The sequence below is a fragment of the Lepisosteus oculatus genome, chromosome 17 (assembly GCF_040954835.1).
Source record: "Lepisosteus oculatus isolate fLepOcu1 chromosome 17, fLepOcu1.hap2, whole genome shotgun sequence".
Lineage (NCBI taxonomy): Eukaryota > Metazoa > Chordata > Actinopteri > Semionotiformes > Lepisosteidae > Lepisosteus > Lepisosteus oculatus.
In genome coordinates this window covers 13,188,352-13,210,878 of record NC_090712.1, presented here as the reverse complement: position 1 = coordinate 13,210,878, position 22,527 = coordinate 13,188,352, and the positions used below count along the sequence as shown (strand labels likewise).

General features: G+C 40.9%; 1 protein-coding gene across 1 annotated transcript in view; it reads left to right on the top strand.

The window, feature by feature from the left end:
• Positions 1–22,527, top strand: part of ttc7a (tetratricopeptide repeat domain 7A) — a 91,793-nt gene that overhangs the window by 34,101 nt on the left and 35,165 nt on the right. The window contains 3 exon segments of the mRNA XM_006638631.3: positions 16,672–16,788; positions 17,593–17,693; positions 20,761–20,895. Of these exon segments, the coding sequence (XP_006638694.2) occupies positions 16,672–16,788; positions 17,593–17,693; positions 20,761–20,895 (353 nt within the window).

Genomic DNA, 22,527 nt, shown 5'->3' with positions numbered 1-22,527 from the left:
GCTTTTATCTCTCCATTTTCCATTATCATAATCAAAGTATTGTAGATGCCATTGTCCACAAACAAAAAGTACTGCATTTAGAGCAAACTGTACCGATGCAATCATCATGGTCTTTATGTGTATGCAGTATAGCTTGAAGATTTGAAGCCATTCCATGTGTCTTTGAATTCTGCATAAGAGCTTTGCTGTTTGCGAAGAATTCAGAGCAGCTGTTGTGCTGCAGTTCTGCTATTCAGGCAACGGCCACAGGAGGCCAGTGTTGAGCTCTGTAGTGGTAGAAGGCAAGCTGGCAGCTGGGGAGGGTGTGTGCGTATTGGAGGGGGTGGTAGATTTGTCTCTTCCCTCTGCACCTCATTGCCTCCCAGCCGCAGACCGCATAGAAAAAACTCGAGCAGGAATGGCAAAGAGAGGCTGCTTGGGGCCGCATGCAGCATTGGCAGAGGGCCGAGGGCTGGAACAGGAGCTGTCAGCAGCACGGCTGACCCCAGCCCGGAGCTCGCCGCCTGACTTGCTGACTGCTCAGACCCGTGGCAGCCTGGAAGCTTCTCATGCGACTAGGGAGGAAAGGTCCGCTCTCCCTTAACTCTGCGCTGATTTTGAGAAGTTGTCATGAGCTTGACCCTGACTAACTCTCCCTGGACACCGGGGCAGTGCAGCAGTAACGTAGCTGAGCAAACACAGCCCCACTTGAGTGCCAGAGGAGGCTGCTGTTTGTTCATCCAGGCTTAATGCCATGTGTGTGTTTACTAGGTTACAGCAGCACTGGATAATAGATCTTCATTTTAGCCTTGATTTACTCCTGCTTGCACTATGATTTTATGGCCAGTCCATCCAACCTTTCAAATGTTTTTTTAAATATGAAATATCTTTTTTTTTCCTCTTTGACTCCGGCCATTAGAAAAATGCAGGACAGTATCCAAAGCCTCATTCTAATCCATTTAAACTCGCATGTCAAGGAGTTTACTCACATACCTTGCCTAAATAAGACTTACTGATGCTCTGCCTGAAGCATGTGTTAAACTGTGCAGTATCAGCTGCCATAGTAAACTAAACAAAACCCAAATCCCTGGCCATTCAGGTAGGCACCAGTCTTTAACTAACTGGTACAGCAGCACCCTTTACTTGTACCATTTACATTGGTTTAGCATGGTACTCAAGTGAATGATGTTTCCCCTCAGAAACAGCATATCAGCATTTTTCACCAAGAGATTTAAGCTTTATTAAAGCTATTCTTTATCCCAAACTGCCTTTCTGTTCCTGGAAATGTAAGCCTTTGTATTTATACATGATAGGTTGGGTGAAATGTCTCCGGTTCACCAGTAAAAAGGCTGGACATCATTCTGCAGTTTCCTGGTATTTAACAAATGTATCATCATGGCTTTTGATTACATAACTGCATTAAGGGATATCTAAATTGGCCTTCCATGTGTTTACCATAATGAGCCTGACCAATGTCAAAGCACCCAGGGGAGAAAAAGACTTATGACTAGGAAATAAAATCCAGACTGAGTGGCAGGGTTTTGTATGTGTGTGAACAGAGCATGTGTGCATGTATGTACAGACAAAGTGCTCAAGCAGTTTGGAAGTGGGATGAAGAGCTCTCAACTCAGTCCTGTAATGATAGCTGTGCTATAACACTGTGGCTCTTACTATGCTGTGTGCTCTTCTGTTTGGTAACAATCAAACTATGCTCTCTTCAGCACGCACCATGTTTATTTGAACAAAAGGAAGGATCATGGTTGGGTATTTAAACTACTGAAGACAGTCCTTAAGGCTGATGGTGTGCTTCTATGTACAGTATGTCATAACATGAACATTGCGTGCTGGGGGAACTCCAACAGGATGTCATTAAGATGGTGTCCAAACTAGGAAAAAGACATACATCAAGATACAGAGGGATGCCACTATGTGTTTCAATCACAGTAATGGTTTCAGATTAATGGAAACTGCAACACTGCTGGAATCAGCTCTCACTTTATAATAAATACAAAATACTAAGTAATAAAAAAGACCATCTTTGTCAGATTATTGGACATTAAAAACATGTAGACAATTTGGTGTGACTTTGAATCCTACCATTGTTTTCAGAGATCTGTAAAGACAAGTTTATCGAAAGAAAAAGCTCTTAATTGTTCTGCTTACTCCATAGTCAGTGTGTTAGCCATTCTTCTCTATGTTGTGTTTCACTGCAATCCTCTTGCATGATTAGTGAGTTAATACTGTATATCCAGATCTTTAGGATCTTCCTCAGGAGAACTCGGTGTACAGTACTTGTGCTGGAGCGAGTGTTAATGTAAGAAGGCTCTAGGGAGATATTTATTGGAGGGAATCAGGAGCAGTCAGCTGAAGGCTGAGACAGTAAACTGCTGAGAAACACCTAGAAACAGGGAGAAATGTCATAGTGTCCCTAGTTTTTACAGGGTAGTATATCTTTAAGGAATGCCATCTATACATCTTTTTATAAAGCAGTGAGTTTTAAGCTTGAATTTGAAGAGACATTTTAGATAAAGCTGAGGCCTGAATTTGGGAAGAGTTGTTTGTGTTTGTAATGTAGTTTGGCTGGTATTTTGCCCACCTAGGCAGTGCTTGCAGTTGGTTCTCATGTATGACATCATAGGAAACAGTAAAGAAAGGCAGACAAGGCAGTCAGTGAGTTTTGTCCCTAAAACTAAATGTTGCCTTCAACTGGAGGCACTGTGCCTGTGGCTGCAAGAGCAGCCTTATGGTTTTAGTCCTGTGGCTGTTTCACTCTCTTCACCTGCTGCCTTTTTTATCACACCCAGAAAACACTAGCACAGAAATTAATGTCCATAACCTTACTGCATCAGGGAAAAGTTTCAATAAGCCCAAACCCAGCTGTGTTTTGATCTACTTTTCCTATCTGAAATGGAAACGGCATTTTTTAAGTTCCAGGAAAAGCATATTTAGTTCCCCTACAGTATGTTCTGTATGTATATACTGTAATGTTGTTCAGTATTGATGGAGACACCAATGGTTTGCAGCGGAAGTTGGCCCATGTCTCCAGTGTGCAATGCACACTAATATTGACATTTATAGGCAGGGTGATCCTGAGCCCATGCACAGCTCTCAGGTGCTATTTTCCCAGGGCCTTTGGTTCAAGTGGCACCAGCCAGTGCAAAGCATATGGTATTTTATATTTATGAGCGTGATATCAAACTTTGGTCTGGAGGAGGTTGAGAGCTGGGCGTGGTATACTCTTTGTCAACACAATTACATAAACTTTGACAGGTTAATATCCCTTTCCAAAAAACGTTGATTTACCAGTCATCCTTCCTTTTATATCTCTCCAACATGTTGTGCCCAAGGGTGAAGAGAAGTGCGTTTGCTACAGTACAAATCGTCCTCCAGTTGCTCACAGGAGAGAGAGCAGTGATTGGAAGAGCGATTGCTTTAAGCCACTGTTTGCTAATGACACAGCTTACTCCAACGGCAGACATTTGGACTACAGCCCTCAACCTCAACCTGTTTTGCATTTGAAATAAGCTTAAGAGATGCAAAGTAGGGAAAGGGACTAAGTGAACAAATGAAATGTTTTTCTCAAAACTGAACTGTTTCCTATTCTCAGCCTTAATTATTATCACCAGTTTGTCTTTCAGTTTACTATTTAAATATTTACTGAGGTACACCACAGTATAGTCTACTGTTATGTACTTTTCAGTTGTGAAAGCATAGAAAACCCCAGAGAAGTTTGTTTCAGCATCATACTTCCAATGGGAAAATCTCACGGCAAGGAAAACTCAGAACTGCCATGCATTACTATGTTACCATTCAAATTTTATAAGGGCTGGCCTGCATTCGCATTTGTAGTGTGGCAATGACAAGGTCTCTATTCCCTGCCTGTTAGAAATGCGTGGATGGAGCTGTTGTACATTGGTGTTGTTTCACTACAGGGTTTTTTTAACACGAGAAGAGCTGAGCTTATGCTGTTCTGCCGTAGGGGAATCAGTGCATTTTTGCACTGGATTGCACAAACGGAAGAACAGAGACTGTTGCTGACAGTCCCCTTCTGTATGTGTTGTGTTTCTTTCCCCTCCTTTCCCTGTGTTAAACACACACAGACATGCATGCTCCCCCTCAGTTCCCTGAAGACCCTGACTGCTTTGACCCCATTAAGGGCAGTCCTCATTACTCAGCCAATCACAGGCTTCAGATTGCTAGGAATCCCCATCACCCTGGCAACTGTGAGGTCATTCTTGCAGAGAACAGTGTGCCTGGGGGGGTGGTGGGGTAGCTAGAGATGGATGTAATTCTTTGTGTGAATGACAATCGAGGCATTTCTCATTCCGCTCTGTGTATGGATGAGATGGGATGCAGGGGTTTGTATTAAAAAATGAACGTGAGAACCTTTCAATATTTAATGTTCTCTTACATTACATGCATATAAGTGTGTTTACTTCATTGTGTGGGTGTAAATGGTGATAGAAAGAATAGATTTTTAGATTGAAATAACAAGATGTATATAAAGGAGGGATTTGTTTGTAGCAAGAACACATTTGCATTCTGAAAAAAGGGAATTTCTCACTTGTTGGTTAATAGCTCTGGCATAAAAAAATATGTGCAAGGATTGAGTTGTCTCTCTTGCTTTTTTGTTGCATTTCTCATTTTCTGCCTGGAAGTTTCCTAGACTGAGAAGGAGAACACACTGACAATCCATCTGATTGGGCTGTAAATGAATAATGCATTTTTTCTTCGTTCATCTCTGTGAAGATGACAATGGAAGACTCAACTGGACCTTTCAGCTGGTTTTCTCTCCTCATTTTTATTTTTTTCTGCCCAACCTTTCGTAGTACTTTTTCATCTGGATATCTTGCATGTATGTAAATAAAGCAACTAATCATTTGGTTGCTTCAAGTGCAGTGCTGCATGCTGTTTTGGTTTAAGGAGATTTATTGAGAGAATTATCAGCTGGCAATGAAGAAGGCAGATCTGCTTGTTAACTGAATTTTCTCCTGCATTCTGCATTTTCCTTTGCCGAGACCTCTCTCTGATTTCAGCTGCGGAGTGCGTGTGGGCGTTCCAAGCTGTCACTTCATCTTCTTACAGATTTTTTTTTTAAAGTAAAATTTTAATCAGGCTGAAAAGAGGGAAGGCATCTCGGATTAAAATGGGTCATTGGAAAGAACACGCCCTGCGATTTAAAATGCATGAGAAAAGACAAAAGAAAATCAAGCGCCCGCATTATACTGCAGCACGCTTACACAAAGGACACAAAAAAGATGCTGAAGATCTTAAAAATTAAAGACAGAAAATCCCAGGGTTATCCCAAGGTCCCGTGCTTCATCAGAAAAAAAAGATGTAAAGAATCAACATTTATGTTTTTAATAGCGCTTATCCTTCAGGGGTTTGTTTGTTTTTCTCCTTAAAAGCAGCAGCAGTTGGGGAAGTTGGGGATGGCAGTTTGTACGCATGCGCCCTTTGCCTGTATTGTAACTGTACAGTACGTTCTCCCCACTGGGACAGACTGCAGTACGTGCAACTCAGCCGTACGCTCCTTCTGTCTGCCTTCAGGCTTTTTCAGGTAACTTCCCACACTGAAAAGTTGTTAATTTCATCTACAGTTACCCTTAAGTGAAGTAAAGCGGGTGTGGGATTTGTCACTGTGCTGTTCTCACTAACCCCAGCCATGTTGCAGGACTAGATTTTAACAATCAGCCATAAACTGCATGTGTACAGAGATGCTTCCCAAACGCAGACTCAGAATGTAAATACTGTATGTTGTCTGTGTGGGATGTAAAGCTGCTGATAGTAGGATTTCATAAGAGAGGTGAAAATACAGCTGGTATCAGAATGTGGCGCTCAGTGTCATTTTTATCTAATGTTGAGTTGTATGTTACAGTGCAGTTGAACCAGTAGCAGCTTTGATGTGCTGGTTTACTATGGTTCCGGTGAAAGGTTAGCCGTTGGAAAGAGAGATACTGTGCTCCCTGCCCTGTCTGGCTGGGTCACTATCCTGTGGAGTCGCTACAGCAGACCCTCATGTCTACAGTAACCCTAGAAAGAGTATACAGCATTTGCAAAGTATTCAAGAAATTTGTAGGACTGTCTAAATTATTGCTCCTTCTCACGTTCTGTTGTCTCTTTCGGAATACCTGTCAATCGCCGCTTTGTACAGCTTTTTGCCTGTTCATCAATCATTAGATTTCTTGATTTTTAACTAATTTCTCTCTCTTTCCATCTCTCCTCCCTCGTCTCTCTCTTGGCCCGTATCTCCCAATCTCTTCTTCACTCTGTGTTTATTCCTCTGTCTCCCTCTTCTCTGAAATCACGGTCACCAGGAGCTTTCATCAGTTGTGAAGAAGGTACTTCTGAATGCATCTCTTGTCCTCTGGAGAAGTGGGCTGTGTGATGTTGCCATGCTGCTTTAGCGGATGGGTATTATTTAGTCATTGAGGGGAGTGTGAAAGAGAGGAGACAACAGCTTTTGTATTTATATTTTTTTCCTATCAGGTCTTGAACAGCTCTGTGCTCTGTGCATTAAAACCCTTTTCGACCTTGTGACCTTCCCAGCCTGACTCCCCTCATTTTAAACAGTGATCTCTGATCTCTGCTCTCTCTGCACAAAGATGATTAAAGCAGGCCAGCTTGCATTTATTAGTACGTGCAAGGGGGTGGGGGAGGGGGGCAGATCGAGATGGAAGGGAGAAGCAGATGGTACAGAGAGAAACTGAGAGCTCGTGAGCTCGTCTCTGTCTTTATCAAACATTGAATCGCACTCCACTGTATCTGCAGTCTGTCTTGATTGTTGGTTTTGGGGTTATTGATGTTGTACACTTACCCCTCTCCTTTACATGATGTATTGTTGAAAACCCGTTGTGAGAAATGCCGATGAAGATGCAGCACTGTTAAATTTGCATGGTGTTATCTATTTTATCCAGGGTTTACCCTACTTATGTACACTTTATTTTGTACTGTAACTGTTTTGGTGGCATGGTGGTGCAGTGGTTAGCAATGCGGTGCTCCAGTTTCCCAAAGACAAACTGGAAGGGTAATTGGCTTCTGGATAAACTGGCCCAGGTGTGAGAGAGTGTGTGTTTGTTTCTTTGTGTGCCCTGTGATGGATTGGCATTCGGTCCAATGTATATCCTGCCTTGCGCCCATTGTTGCAAGGAGAGGCTCCGGATCCCCTGCAGCTCTGTACTGGATAAAGTGTTTAGGAAATGGATAGATGGATGTAACTGTTTTTCACAATTTGCATCATCCTTTACCAGCTCTGTGGTTTATCATCCTGTACCACAATTTTCTCTCCTGTGGTTTCTGATGCTTTCCAGCATTTAAACAACACTTTAATTTGAATTAGTGTACATTAAGAAGGGATGTACAGTACCCTGAATCCTGGAAGAAAGAAAAGTAAGGCAGGTGGCTTTCTGTAGTATTTCAATTGACTGGGACTGTTTGAATTCCTTGGTCTTAGGAGCTACAGTAAATACATACTAATGGCTAATGTTAGACCCTTGAATGTAAGAAGCATCTTGCTCTATTTAGCTGTAAGGCATGTCTCTTCTCCACAAGCAGTACTTATAATACAGAAGTACAGAAAATCTTGAACAAGGTGTCCTAATATCCATTTCTTGTTTTTATTACCTTCTCTAGCTAGAAAATAAGCAAAAAAGTAATCAAAATCCTCTTGACTTTTGATTTTTGAATCTTTCCCCATATTCTTATACAATTTAGAGATAAATAATATCTAAACTTTATATTTATTATCTAATAAATTATAAAGATGAAATAAAAATAGTATGATCACAGGCAATACAATAGTCCTGGATTGAAGAAAGACTTTGTTAAACACAGACGCAGAATAGCACTGTGCTGTTCCTGACAAATGAATATGTTGGCATGATCAGCTGCTGTAGGTGCCCCACCTGACTCCATGCAGCAGGGAGGGGTGCCCAGCACTCTCCTTATGGCTACAGATGAGGGTACAGTATGTGTCCCATATTACTCAGGTGATTGCCCAGGAGAGGGTTTCTAGGGGTTTTTCAGTGTCAAGCCCCCTGCACAACCCCCAGCAACCTTGGCTCCAGATGTTGCGTGGAGGGGTGAACAGATGGCTTTGTGCATGGCAGCTGTGCCCGGACCAGCCTGCATTTACGTCAAGAAATGTGCCCCTCTTCACCAGGGCAAGACAGCTGCCTGTCAGAGGGCTGTTCTAGAACTCGGGGCTCATGGAGCTTTGTCACAGTGAGCTCATATAGCATAACAACCTGTTACACTGCTTGCCATCAAACATCTGAGCAGAGTACAGTCAGGCTTCGTCAGATTTGTCTGTAGTAAAGATTTGTTAAAAGCAATGTATTATACTTTTTTGTATTCTTTTGTGTCCCTTCCTCATTCCTTATGTTTTCCTCCAGTCTATTAATAGTTCAAGTCAAGCAAAAAGACATCAATAATTTCATGTTTGTGATTGAAGGAAGAATTAATGACTTAAATTAAACAGAAAATGAATCAAGCATAACAGGATTAATTTATGAAAACTCATTCATGCTTGTGTTAAATTAATTCAGTTATAATAATATCTAATAATAAGTCCAGCTAGATTATATTTTGCTACAGCAAAAACCGTGACTCTGGTCAGATACTCTCTGTCATGTGTGCCTGTTTTTTGTATTTTTTATATTTAATGGTTTGCTTAACTTTATATAGTAGAATGAATAAATACATGTAGACAAAATCCTTTCAGTCAATCAGTGCTTCAGTACTGTGATAGAAATATGTATATTTTTATGTGAATGAAAGACATGAAAGATTTAACAGCTGAGATGAAGTTTGCCTATTTTTCTAGACAGAGAGATTACTGAAAAAATAAACACACACAAACTACATCTAAAGAGTGTGAGTTTTGTGGCTGGGGGGAGGAAGCTATAATATTAAGGGATAATTTATTTGCTTAAACGTTGTATCTGACAAAAGACACGTTCTTTTTCAAGGGCTGGACCATACCGAACAAGCCCAGATAAAAGTGAGTTGCTCAGTAAAGCTCTGCTAATTTATTTGCCATTTAGGACTGCAGTGCACCACTCTTAATGATGAGCAAGCAGGTACCCCTCCACACCAGGCTCTGATGTGCTTGTCAGCTCTGAGTTTCAGCTCAATTAGGTCAGAGCACAGGAACGAGCCAGCCTGATGTAAGAAGAGCTTCATGTCTGACACAGGACTCTCTGTGCGCTGACTTGCTACCACCACTCTGCCTGCCTAGAATGGTAACTATAGTCTGAAGTATATTTGCAGTCAAAAGAGTATTGATTACAAAATAATATTCCATCGGGCTAATAATTAATAAAATACAAATAAATGTGTGTTCAACTTCACATCCCATTTCCGAAATGCAATCCTCAGGCTCTCCGAGGGGACCTGTAGGACTAAAAGCCATGTACCTGTTGTGAAATTTGTTCAAGACATTTTGAGTTATTAAACTTTATAAGGGAAACATGATCTTTTATTAGATTGTGGTTTGCACTACGCAGAAAGAGATGTCGATTTGTAGAGCACTCATCCTGGGAGCAGCTTGCCTGCTATGAAGCTGAGTATGCAAGGAATGTGAGGAGGTGTAATGGATAGATTATTGCCATATAAAAAAATGCAATAGGCTTCACACAGTTTCACAACCTGCTATAAGCCTTGGTTTATTTACAAGGTCATTCATGCTTGAAAAATTGAGATATTGTTGACTTCCTGATATGCTTGTGCAGAATGTGTGATTTTTGTGTGCAGTGAAAGCTCAGCATGCAACCTGGCTATACATAGAGGCAAAAAGAGAACAGGGAAAATTAGATTTTCTTCATTTAAATGCAGGTACAAACTGCAGCATGTTGATAATTATCGAAATGCACATATGCAGGTTTTAGTGATTTACACCTCCATCACTGTGCATGTAAACTAAACAGTTTAATTCCAGAAAATTAGAAAGTTCTTGGATAGTTGCATAAAAAGGGAAAGTTTGAGTAGGCCAAACTATGGAAGTCCATGGTGAAATGAAGCTAAGACACTAGAGTTAACACCCATACTCTTCCACAGTGTCATGGGATCTTTCCTGACCTGGTAATCTGGCCTCAGTTTAATGTTTAATTTGAAGGATAGCAGCTCCTTTCACAGTTTTCACAGTCACCATACTGGGGCACAAGGTTGATCTAGATGGAAGAGTTCCACATACTGGTCTGCAAACACTATTTTCAGCCTCGATCTGATTTTCTTTTCAGGTCTCCCATCCCAGTATTGACAAGGTCCATACTTGTTTAGCTTATGAGATCTAGTGATATCAGGTTACAAGGTTGTAAAGTTGTTAATAAATTGCTGTTAAAGTTTTATATTGTCTAATATAACACACAGGATCTTTGTTGATTTCTTCAGTGTTTGCAAGATTGCTCTTCTTTCTGCTTTAGTGCAGAAATTGTAATTGCTGTGAACAGAGTTATTTCAAGATACACATTACCTTAAAATGCAACTAACTTATCTAGTGCTATGCAGTCATCTGTTTGAAATGGACACCATGATATCCTTCAGGAAACAGCTGAAGTAGATTCTTAGATCTGTGATTTACCAAACTAAAAATTATAAAAGATGTGCTTGTTGGTTTCCTCTTGTCTGCAGTTGTTCTCAAACAGTCCAGTATGATAGAGCATGCTCACTGTACCATTGACCTAAGAAATCCAGTGATACCATTTATCCAATTGAAGCACACAAGTGAAAATTATTGGATGTCCTTTCAACCTATAAGACGATGTCTGTGAAATGTCTGTCTTTTGGATGTACTGTATATCACTTGTCTATGGACAACTGTTAAAAGATCATTTATCACAGCAAGAATCTGCTTCAGCAACCAGTTGCTTCATTGAAACCCGCATTAGATATCATAAGAAAAGTTGCTTGTTTGCATTTGATAACAGTGTGTATTCACTACTTGGCATTTAACCAGAAAACCATTAACAAAGTAACTTATTGTTACATAGGATCTTTTTAAAAATAAAACATATTGCTATGCTTTGGTCTTGGAGTTATTATATTTGACCAAAGGTTCATATTGTGACCCTTTATGTTAACTAGAGGGCTGCTCTTTTTAAAACCAAATTCAGCGTTTTACTTTTCTGCTGATCATTAACAATCGTTATCATAGAAACTAGAAAAGCTGATTCAAAAGGTTCCAGAGCTTTGTAGAGGTCACAAGATGTGGAAGTGCTGACCAGTGGAGATTGCACAGCTGTTGTCAGTCTGGATCTCTTTTACTAACAGACAGGGTGTCAGTTTGGTTGGCAACACACCAGTCAATTAGTCAGCCAGGCTGTCAATCCTTCAATCAGTCTGTTGGGTCTTCTCTGTCCTTTAGTCAGGTGTCATTTAGTCAGTCATTGAACATGTCAGTTTTTCACAGCTGGTAAAAGGTGATCTGTTGCTCAGTCAGTTGTATCTCGCTGAATAAATAAGGGTCTTGCATTTCCTGGAAACTTTAAATCCACCTCAGAAAGAGAGATTCAGACATGCTCTGCCTGCTGGGTTTCACATGTGATACTGTTGTTTTACGTAATGTTGAAGTTTCTGTCCCTTTCCTTGTAGCATCAAGTGGCTATTGATCAGGCTACATTGTGTTTAACTTCCACACTGAGTATTTTTTACACCTCATTTTTTAACAAGAAGCTGCACTTTGAATGGGAACAGTAGACCAAGAATACAGGATGGCTAAATTCTCCTGAATTGCCCATCTCCAGAACTTAACAAGTTAAATATATAGATTTATTAACAAATAGGATGACCCATGTGGTGGTTTAACGTTATCCAGAGAGTTGAAAGCAGTGTTTTTTCTTCATGAAGTAACATCAAAGTGCCATGTTTCATTACCATAGCAGTCTATTCCATTGACAGATATTAGCAGGAATCTGACAAAATTGCAGGTTGCTTTCATAAAACTGTAATTACTCTGTAATTAGTGTATACTATATAAAGCAAGGTTAGCATTGTGTGGAGGCCATCAATCAAGAGGTGAACAGGAGCAGGCCACACGAGTGAGGTGAACTGTGAAGTGCTTATACTGGATAAGAGTTGAGGAAAATATTCTATGTATACTACATTTGATTTTTGTTGACAGTCATTACAAATAAATAACATTGATAATGACTCACACTGTGTTAAAAACAAGGACAATAATTTCCTATATTGGCTGAGATATCTATTTCCTTCCCTCTTGTGAAGCACCTGTATGTATGATCTCTGCCCCAAATTAAGCTCTTGGTTAAATATTCTCATAAGTCGCAACATTTATAAACATTTATAAACACTTTGGCACAATAATAACTAAAGTTATAAGATTAATTTCAAGGGAAAAGAAAACATTGATTTGCAAATAGGTCAAGCAATCGCTTCTAAAATAATGTTAATTATTTCTGTTAAATAAAGTCCTGAAATCTAATATGGAATTGGTGGCTGTCTTGTAAGATAGCCTGTGAATGATTGTTTATTTAGACTGGAGATGATTCCGGTGTAGATGACACTCCCAGAATGCGCATGGAGCTCTGTCTATTGCCTTTCTACTTTTCAGCTGCACAGGCAAAAGTTGTAAAATGGGATCATTCTCATAGTTTGAGCTGTTTTGTCATCTAGGCTCAGCCAAGATCAATAGCTCTCTGAGACACTCAGTCAGGCACCACTGTTGACACCCTTGACAGTCCCCCTGTCTGCTCATATTGACCCTGCTGTAGTCGCTCACAGCCATCTGCCTCTTCTACGTCTGTTCTGAGTTCTCTGAATTCGTAACCTGTTCTGTTGAGTGAAGGGGATTTATTTTTCATTTTTGACTACTTCAGAGTCTTTTTTGAGTTGTGCTGCTGAAATCAGCATATCCAGTCTGGTAGTAGGTTGTAACATTAATTACTCTTGTCCTGTCCAACTTGTTTTGAAGGGAATTTTGGTATGAATATAATACAGATCAGTGTCTGGACTTCCAACGATTGTGCTTTTGTTTATATGCTTTCGTTTATCTTGTATTGGGAAATATTTCCCATTAACCCAATGCTCGAGAGAAAGCCTTGAGGCTTATGTGAATGGGAACTATTTTTCTGTCTTTCTCCCTTTAGTTTATTGACATAATTCCCTTGCTAAGGCCCACATCCTTGAAGATCTATCCTTAAAAGCCTCCAGACATACCACACTGTTTTAGCTATCCTTTGGATCTTTTTGACTCCTTACAGAGGTTTCTTTTGCATGCAGTTTTGGGACTGGGTTGTGTCTCTTCCTTATGGGAAACATACAGCAACATGTATACGGTGCTGTGAAAAGGTTTGTCACACTAATTAATGGAAATACAGTTTCCTACCATGATACCCTTGTTTACCTGGACCTGGTGTTTTCTTAAATAATCAAAAGGGCTTTTAATTATCATTTTGATGTTTTTGAGATGCTATGGTGTATAATATAGAAAAAAGTTCAAATTAAGAATCATTGTAAAATTTAAAATAATAAGTGAACCCCTAATTTATTTAGCATAATTTAGGGGGGTGTTTAGAAATAGGTGGTTAACTAATTGGGTGACAAGTAAACAAGGCCTGTCATGTCACGTCACAGTCAAGAGAGTTCAGAGAGTCCCACAAAAGACTAGTTGATGCTACAAAACTATTTCTAAACATAAGGTGGTCCATCCATTGCCTGTCAGACAGTTACTATTCAAGACCATGGTGACCCAGGAGCAGTTGTCCTGCTAAGAACACCCCAAGAGCAGCCCAAAAAACATCCAGGATGTCAAGAGAACCACGGAGGAATATCTGCGGAATAGTTTCTGCAGACACCATTGTTGCTCAGTAAAAAGAAGATTGCCCCATGTCTGAATTTCACCAAAGAGCGCTTGAATGATCCACAAGACTACTGGAAAATAATTTCTCTGGATAGATTTGTCCAACCACTGCTTCCAGCTATCAAGCATCATGGTACAAGTATCATAGTTTGGGCTGCTTTACTGCCCTGGGATCAAATCATCATGTTATTAATGTGGCACTAAATTCGCAAATTATGGAGGTGCATGTCAGGCCATCCATCAAAAAACTGAAACTGAGCCAAAAGAGGGTCATGCAGCAAGACGATGATCCAAAACACACAAGCAGATCTACAGCAGACTGTCCATAGAAAAAATGTATTGGCCATGTCAAAATCCATCCACCATTATACCCCATTGAAATGTTACAGCAGGACCTGAAGCAAGCTGTTCATGCATAGAAACCCTCAAATGTCACCAACTTGAAGCTGGAAGAAAGTACAGGTCAAATTCCCTGAAAGCCGATGTGAGAGACTGATAATTATGAATTGCATTAGGGTTGATAAAAAGGAATAAAGGTGTAATTTTCATTTCTAAATATAATCTAGTATAATATAATAAATATCATCAGTATGTGTGTGTTGTGGAGAGAGAGTACTTTAAAAAATCTTCAAATATAAACCAGGATTAAATCATAAACACTTTTGCTGTGTCATAAGAGAGAAATCAATAATCACTGAAAAACACTATACAAGGTATAGTACTGTACATAAATGACCACAGATACAACAGGCTTTAGCTGGAATAAAATGGATGCTTGATTTGGAAGGGATCTGGGATCATCTTGTTAGTTTCCAAGGAGAAACTTCTCATACAGAAACTGAAGAGAATAATGCTTTTTAGTTTCTGCTAAAATGACTGATAGTGCTATCACTTTCAGCAATCTTGTTATCTACAAGGTCCACATACATCCGATGAAATGAATAATTTAAAATTTCCCTGACTGTGCACTGCTAAAAAGTTCCATACTGTGTTTTTTCTCAGTAGAGTAGACGGTCTCTTGATTGGTGAGCCATGTGCCATGTGCAGTATAAATGTGCCTATACATCATGTCCTATAAGGTAGTGTAATTAAATTAACAGTTCATTGCAAATCATAGAGATTAAGTCTATAAGAAGTGCCAGCCGTTCTCTGCAAATGAGAGTTTCACCTTTCCAGTTATGAAACATCATTTCCTTTAGCAAATTAGCCATGTAAGCAAATTTGTGCTCTTTATTGAGGGCGACAATCACTATTAAGCAACTTAAACTGCTGTCTGATGTAGTGAAGTTAGATGCAGCCTGCCATGGCAACAGCTGAGCTACCGTGGCGACGCCTGACTTGGGGAATCTATTTAAAGAGACACAAGGCTGGCACTGTGTTATCAGGATGGCACTGATCCCCTTGCACAATGGTAACTAAACCTGAAGTGTTGTACAGAGAATCTGTCATGATGTATTATTATTATTATTCCTTACACTTATTATGCACTTTCCTGGTCAGATATCAGTGGGGAAGAACTATAGGAAGAACACAGAATTTTAAAGAAGAGATAGAGTATATAGGAGAATTTAATCTTCTCTAATTATGCTCTCTTTTGCCTTTATCATGGAGCTGCAAACCTGAAGTTCCAGAGATCTTGCTAGGTATTACAATGGGCATGATGCACTCTTGCCTAATGAGCAAGAGTGTCTCAGGTCTCTGTACTCTACAATGTCATTTTTCTGAACCCCACTCTAATTACACTGCAGTGATGCTGGGCCCAATGGCACCATTCCATCCAGAGCCAGCTGCCTCTCTCCCTGTAAATCACACAGCATTGCAGATGTTTCCTGCAGCGCAAGGCTACCGGTAGTCATACAGCTGCTGCAGTGTCAGTGTCTAAGCACAGAGGGGCGAATGACTGTTCAGAATTGTATTCATGTTTTTTTTATTGTGCATGATCATGAGGCACATCTCTGTTCTTGAGTGCAGTATTAATACCCCCCTTTCCCTAAGTCCTGATCTGAATTTTTTGAGTCTAGGCTAAAGTAATCCCAGATAAAAGTCACCCTGCAGGGCAGAGGAGCTGGTATCTGCACAAGCAGATGCCCTACCTAAGGCAAGTCTTATATGTATAAGGATTGCATAGGATTTATAATGGATGCTGGAAATCCACTTGACGTTATACAGAGAGGCACTTCAGCAATAAACAACCTGCTCTTCTGTCATATTCATGTGGATTTTGGTTTGTAAAATGGAATACAAAACACTGATAGACAGGAAAACTTCAATTATATATGAATTTAGTTTTTATAAATGTCATTACATTTTGCATACTGTGCATAAAATTTTAATTTTACTTTATAGCTAAAGAGATCATGATGCCCTAGGTGTTAAAATGGCAAGAACCACAGGAAAGAACCAGAAGAAAGAAAATACACTCTGCCAGTAGATATTTTAATATTTATTGGACTGTCTACAGCCTAAATAGAACGTTAAGAGAGAAAAATGTCCCCTGTCATATTTAAACTTAAGAAGATAGAATCTAAAACTGTACTTTTCCACTTTAAATTTTCTACTGTTCATAATGAGGGATTGTTTGAAGTCAGGAATGAGGTCATTCTCCTTCATTATAAATGGTGATATGCACCAAGACCTTCCTTATGAATTTTAGCATTGTGAATGTGCACAGTCTTCTTGCAGTTTTGCTATTCTTTGACCATGACTATACAATACCAAGCCTACACTTTGCTACGGTGAGCCTTCACCACATCACTCTGCTTCATCATTTCACTGTGCTTTTTCCAACATGGGGAAGTGGAAACACAGGAACCTTTTGTAGGATCTGTTCTAGCAATGAAGGTGTCAGGGAGTGACCCCTTTCCTCTGACTCACAGCTTGCTGTTCACCAAAGTGAAGCTGGAGGAGGTGCTGCTAGGACCAGAGGTGGCGCTGGAGACCTGTCAGCACATGCTGCGCCTGTGGCAGAACTCTTTCGAAAGCACGTGCAACAGGTAAAGGGTCTCGGGCAGCTCTTGGGTGGGATAGAGGGGTGTGTCTGCCAGGTGTGTTTGTGTGCGTGTGTGTGTTTATGTTGGAGAGTACTTTTGTTGAGCAGAATGGTTTGGGGTGTCCATCTGTGAATGTATGTATACAGTGCGTGTAATGCTGTTTGAACTTGACAGTGGCTTTGGGATCCTAACCTGACATTAATAAATGTTCCATACTTGGGTTATTAGGGCACAGGCTAAGAACAGAAAAGCCAGAAGATAAAATGGTAACTAGGCTGTAGTCTCCTGCACAGGCTGGCTAAAACAAGATCAAGGTCATATAGAGATGTACTGTACTATGTGAAATAGAAAACCTCCAAAAAGGCATCTGATTTCTCTTCCTCCTTTCCTTTTGTTATTGTTAGTAAACTATTTGCTACGTATTATTTGTGCTTATTTACTAGCTCTCAGAATAATGATGATGCAGCAAAATATTCATTATCTTCAAAATCAAGCATTGTCATGATGTTAGTATGAGTTTCTCTTAAAGAGAAACACTCTGAGCGGCAACCCTCCTAAAAGCAATTTAATCTTCTTTTAGTGGGTTATTATCACAAATAGACTGTTGCTGGTTATGTTCTGACATGAACTGGTTTCTGCTTTATATAATACTTTTTTGTGAAAATATGAATGAAAACTTGCTGCCTGAAGAGACAGAGACAGAGCTACCTTCTGACAGAGTGGAGAATACTTGTTTTCCTGAAGATTGCAGCGCAGTGTTGAGTGTGGTGCCGACGATGATGATGGCTGCCGTTGTCTGTATTACAGTGAAGCAGATGAGGGCAGCAGTGTCCCAGAGCTCGTGCCCCCCAGCAGGGCAACTAGCGCGCTTCATCTCGCCCTGCCAGACTTCCAGGACCCAGAGACTGGTGAGCCTGTGGTTCCCTGCTACTGCCAACACCATCTGACTACACACTAGCAGTGCAGACTTTCAGGGATATGTCAGCCCATTTTCTGTCCTATTCAGGGTTTTACTTTTCTTGTGTTCTTTAAGTATGGGTGATTATTTTACCTACCATGACATTGGTAATATAAAGCTAACCTCAAATGTTATAGAAATAAGCAGATCTGCTGAGGTGACAATACAAAATACTCTACAGTATATATAACAACTCAGAAGTTGGCACTACTTCTTCACAGATCTGTGGCAGTGTGTCCTGATAAATCTTATAGATCTGAATTGATCTGGTCCAAATAAGACTCTGAAAGTATGTCCTAACTCTATGTGTCCATGACACTTTAGCCCTGTGTAGTATAGCAGAAGTTGTACGGGTTAGAGTTTCAAGAGCATAGGCAGTCCAGTCCTAGTCTGTGGGAGTGAGTCTGCTGTAATGTGACATCATGCAAGGAATGTGGACCCAGGCTGTCAGCCTTCACCCCCCCAGGATCCCCAGCCCCCACCCCGAACTCTCCAGAACGTTTCTAACATTCCCCAACAGCTGCGCTGCCAGGCTTGGGCATTTTTAGCCGTTGCCTCTAGTGTTATCAGATTGGCAGGATGATAAAGCATTAAACTCGTGACATTTCAGAACCCTGACCCAGTTGCATCCTCACAGCCTCACAGCTTCTTCTTTAAATCATCCCCAGCCGCCCCTCTTTTCGACGTCCCCATTCAGGGTCACTTGTTACATTGCAGCTGCACCGAAACTCGCACACAATCTCAAGAATTGCCGTGTGCCTTGCTGCTCCCTGAGAGATCTGGACAACTGTGGGTTAGATGTGTCAAGTGCAAGCCCACCCCCATGGCCATATGTTTGGGAGACTAATGTAGTAGCCTCATTTTTGTAAAGGTTTTAAATCATTCTGGCCATTTCCAAAGATCTACAGGGGTGTGTGGTTCAGCAGGAATGCCCATTGAAGGCTGTATATTCCGGGATCTGTGCTAATGGTCATTGGAATGTTTGACAAAAAACTCGTTATGGCATTGTGTTGCATAACTCACTGGATCTTTCCCAACCCTCCATTTAAATTGTCCTATTTCCGTAGAAAAATGGTCTGTTAAGTTTAGAGTAGAATACCTCTGTACAGATATACACTGCTGAACCATGAGCTGTGCTGGGAGGGAAACCAGTACAATTGTGCTGTAACAGGATTATTCCCATTAAGACAGACTCATTGCGCTGGTGTATATTACAGATCAAGGTTTTGTTACCTTATGGTCTGCACAGCTTTACTTCCATTCTAATTAAGAGCTGATCAGAACAGTTGTTCGAGTGTGATCAGTCTCTATATTTACATCTCAAAAATCAGGAGTTGTGGCGGTACAAGTAACACTGGAAATGAAACATGTTGTTTCAGACACCTATATTTAAAATTTGTTTTCTTGAGTGTTATTGTGGTGCTCTTTTTCTTGATTGTGGCTGGTTGCTAGGCAATACGGAAAGTTCAGCAGAAGGAAAGAATTAAAGAAAACGTATCCATATAAGCAATCTGGGAAACTAACACGTGCAGAATGTTGGTAATAATGGAAATGTTAACTGTAGTTACTGTATATTTGAAGTGAATTCTGAACTGGTTAGTACATTAATTTGGGACAACCTGTTATTAATAAATGCATCTTCACACAACAATCCATGCACTGTATGAGGAAAGTAAGCACCTGTGTATGTTAGAGACATTAATTGTGTTTTGTACTGCAAGCTCCACAGTGTCAAACAGGAGAGCATGCAGATAATGGAGAAGTGGCACATCTCTCCCTGTGTTGGCACAGCAGGTTGCCTGCTTCTGACAGGTCCCTGGAGCTGCTGTTGGCCAGCTAGCGAAAACCCCTGTGGCACACCAACAGCTGTGCGCCACAGTTTGGGGAATCCTGGTCAAGATTGTGTTTTTAAAGAATTCGTACAATTCTTTCAAGCAACAAATGATGTTTTTTTTTGCTAGCTTATTTACAGATGCCATGTTGTCATCATGGTCGAAAAGATCTCACAGTTCAGAGTATTAGTTTCCAACCTTTTCTGTTTTGTAACACAATAAAGCAGGAATAATGCTGAGAAACCATCAATGTAGTGAAGCTTTGGGTAGTCTGTTAATGCATGATACAGTGGGAAAACCACATCAAAGCATAGAAAAAAATGTTACGATAAGAATGGTTTAAGCAGTGGGCTAACAATTGTAAGTTCTATGAAAGGACAAGAGATTTCTTCACTGAGCCTGGACTTGCTTTCCAAAGGGGTGAAATACACAGAAAATAATCACAGAAATCCTGTCTTCTGCATGACTTTGCCTTTCCTTGGCCTGGGTCCATAACTCACAGCAGCTCTGTTAGCACCCAGGCCTCTCACTGAATGTGCAAGGCTGCTATCACTAACTGCAGATACTTGTCCTGGAATTACCACCTGCTAAGATGAAACTCAGCCTCAAGGTCTCTTGGCTTTCAAACCTGTGTAGAGATCACGCCAGGGCACACAGCACTCAAAACTGGCTTTAAATACTTGTTCACTCAGAACTTTTCCAAACAGAGAGCATGTGTTTTATTATTTCTCTCGTGCCTTGTGATGGACGCTTTATTCGATGCGAAGCGAGATCAGGTTCTGAAAAAAAATAATAAACCCTTGTATGAACCAAATCTGGGCAGAGGCCTTGTCTACTATTCCAAACTGAAGACAAAATAATATTTTTGGAAAAGAAATTTCTTCACATTTTTGCTTGGCCCCATTGGTTTGGAAACAAGGTAACTGCTGCCAAGTCTGTCTTGCCACCCCTGCCACCCTCTTACTGCCTTGGGAGATCATGTGAGTTTGCATGGGTGTTTGTGATAACAGGAATTCAGGTCACAAGTACAAGAGCAGTCAGGGGAAGAGAGACTGTTTTAGATTCCCTTCCCTCCCATTCTGCAGAGGCCTCCCGTGCCTTCTGAGTTTGGAAGTGGCCCTGTGTGCTTGGTGTGCTGCCGTGTCCCAGTGCGGAGAGATTAACTGCAGCTCTCTGTCTGTGCAGGGTCCCAGCGCGCGCCGTCCATCGCCGCCTCCCGCCTGGAGCAGGCCATGTCGGAGATGTCCGTCCCCAGCTCCTCACAGAAACAGGGTCCTGCCCAAGTCTGGACCACTCTGGAGCACATCTGGCTACAGGCTGGTATGTGTCCATTACAGAAGGACAGCAATGAACTGCCCATATATTTCATGTAGAAACTGATTTGTGTAAATCAACATCTAGAGTATACCTGTTTTGATTTATATATATATTCTTAAGTACTGTAGGTGTCCATTGTACTAACAGTTCTACTGGGTTCAATCCTTTGTTATGTCTAATTTATCAACCTGCATGACCAGCTTGGTGATTCCATTGCCCTGCGGTGGAATTGAAAATATAGCTCTCCAAAGTAAGCTTTATAGGTCATGTGCAGTACAGTGGCTTCTTTCACAAAGGCTGGCTGTAAATCTTTATCCTTGAAGAAGAGTATTTATAACCTGTTCTTGTGTCTGTGGCAAAATTGCATGTTTCTGTGAAATATTCTATATCTTGAATTTTGTCGGGATTTCTGTGTGTATCACTGGATCTCAGTCAGTTCCTTGTGACCTTTTACTTGACTTTCCCAGCCTTGGATTTGTAGTTCATTTGTCTTACAGTGACCAAGCAAGTGCTCAGGTCTTTATTTACTAGTCATCTTGCAGCACTTGAAATGTGACTAACTCACATGCTGGATAGGAATCAGTCATTTGGGTATGTTATGTAACGTACTAAGCAGGAGTCATAAGACGATAAGGGTGCGGGGTGCTGCAGTGAAAGCGATCCTGTGAATTGTGACACATTAATACTCACAATAACAAACGCGGTGAGATGGTGATACAGATTAAGCTGCTAGAATTCGCCTCTCACCTCCACAAAACCACTGTCCTTATCTGTCTCGGGTTACAAGTCACATTGCCTTCCACATCAAATAAAATGAAAAAGAAGAAGACACCAAGAAGCACAGAAGTCAGTGTGTATCTGAGGGAGGAAAACTGAGGTATTGTGAGAATCGCTACCAGCAAAAGCTTTTTTGGCCATAGCCAGTGTCATTGTTCCATGTGACCTTTCTCACGACAGCCTGTATGCAGACATAAAGTGAATTGCAATAAGAAACATAAAACTCCCAAACTGAGCATGTGTCTTTGCAGCTGCTGGCTCTTCCTCAGGTCATTTAGGATGACAGGATGATAGGTTTATGGGCAGTAAAAAGGGATCTTGGCACGGATTGGGTGAGAGTCAGAAGGAGTCAGTGGAATCCCAGGAGAATCGGAACTTCTTTTCAAAGCCGAACTGTATCCATCACGTGTCCTTCACCCAGACCGGTGACCTGTACTGCCCCCTGTTGCTCTTTTACATCAGAGTAGCACTCATCACCACTCCTTACACAGCCAATCACATGGGCTTATTCCACAGCATTCCACTGTAATTGCCTTCTTCCTGTCCCAGGAAGTCACATCAGAAACCAGTACACAGCATGCTCCCTGTTTACCAAGAGGTAATCTGAATTACTGAATGTGGTCCATATAAAAAATTTAAACAGTACGCACCAACTTGTAGCTTGCTAAGTCCCCAGTGAGACAACCACAAGAAAATGGAATCATCTATTTTAAATGTCGGAAACAGCTATACAACAAATCCTGCGGTCTTGCTTTGAAGACATTTTGTGTGCACCCTTGCTTTCCTCTTAAAAAAACACTTTCTTTCAGAGGAATGTAATGAATACACATTGCATTGCATGCCTATCACACAGGTCCT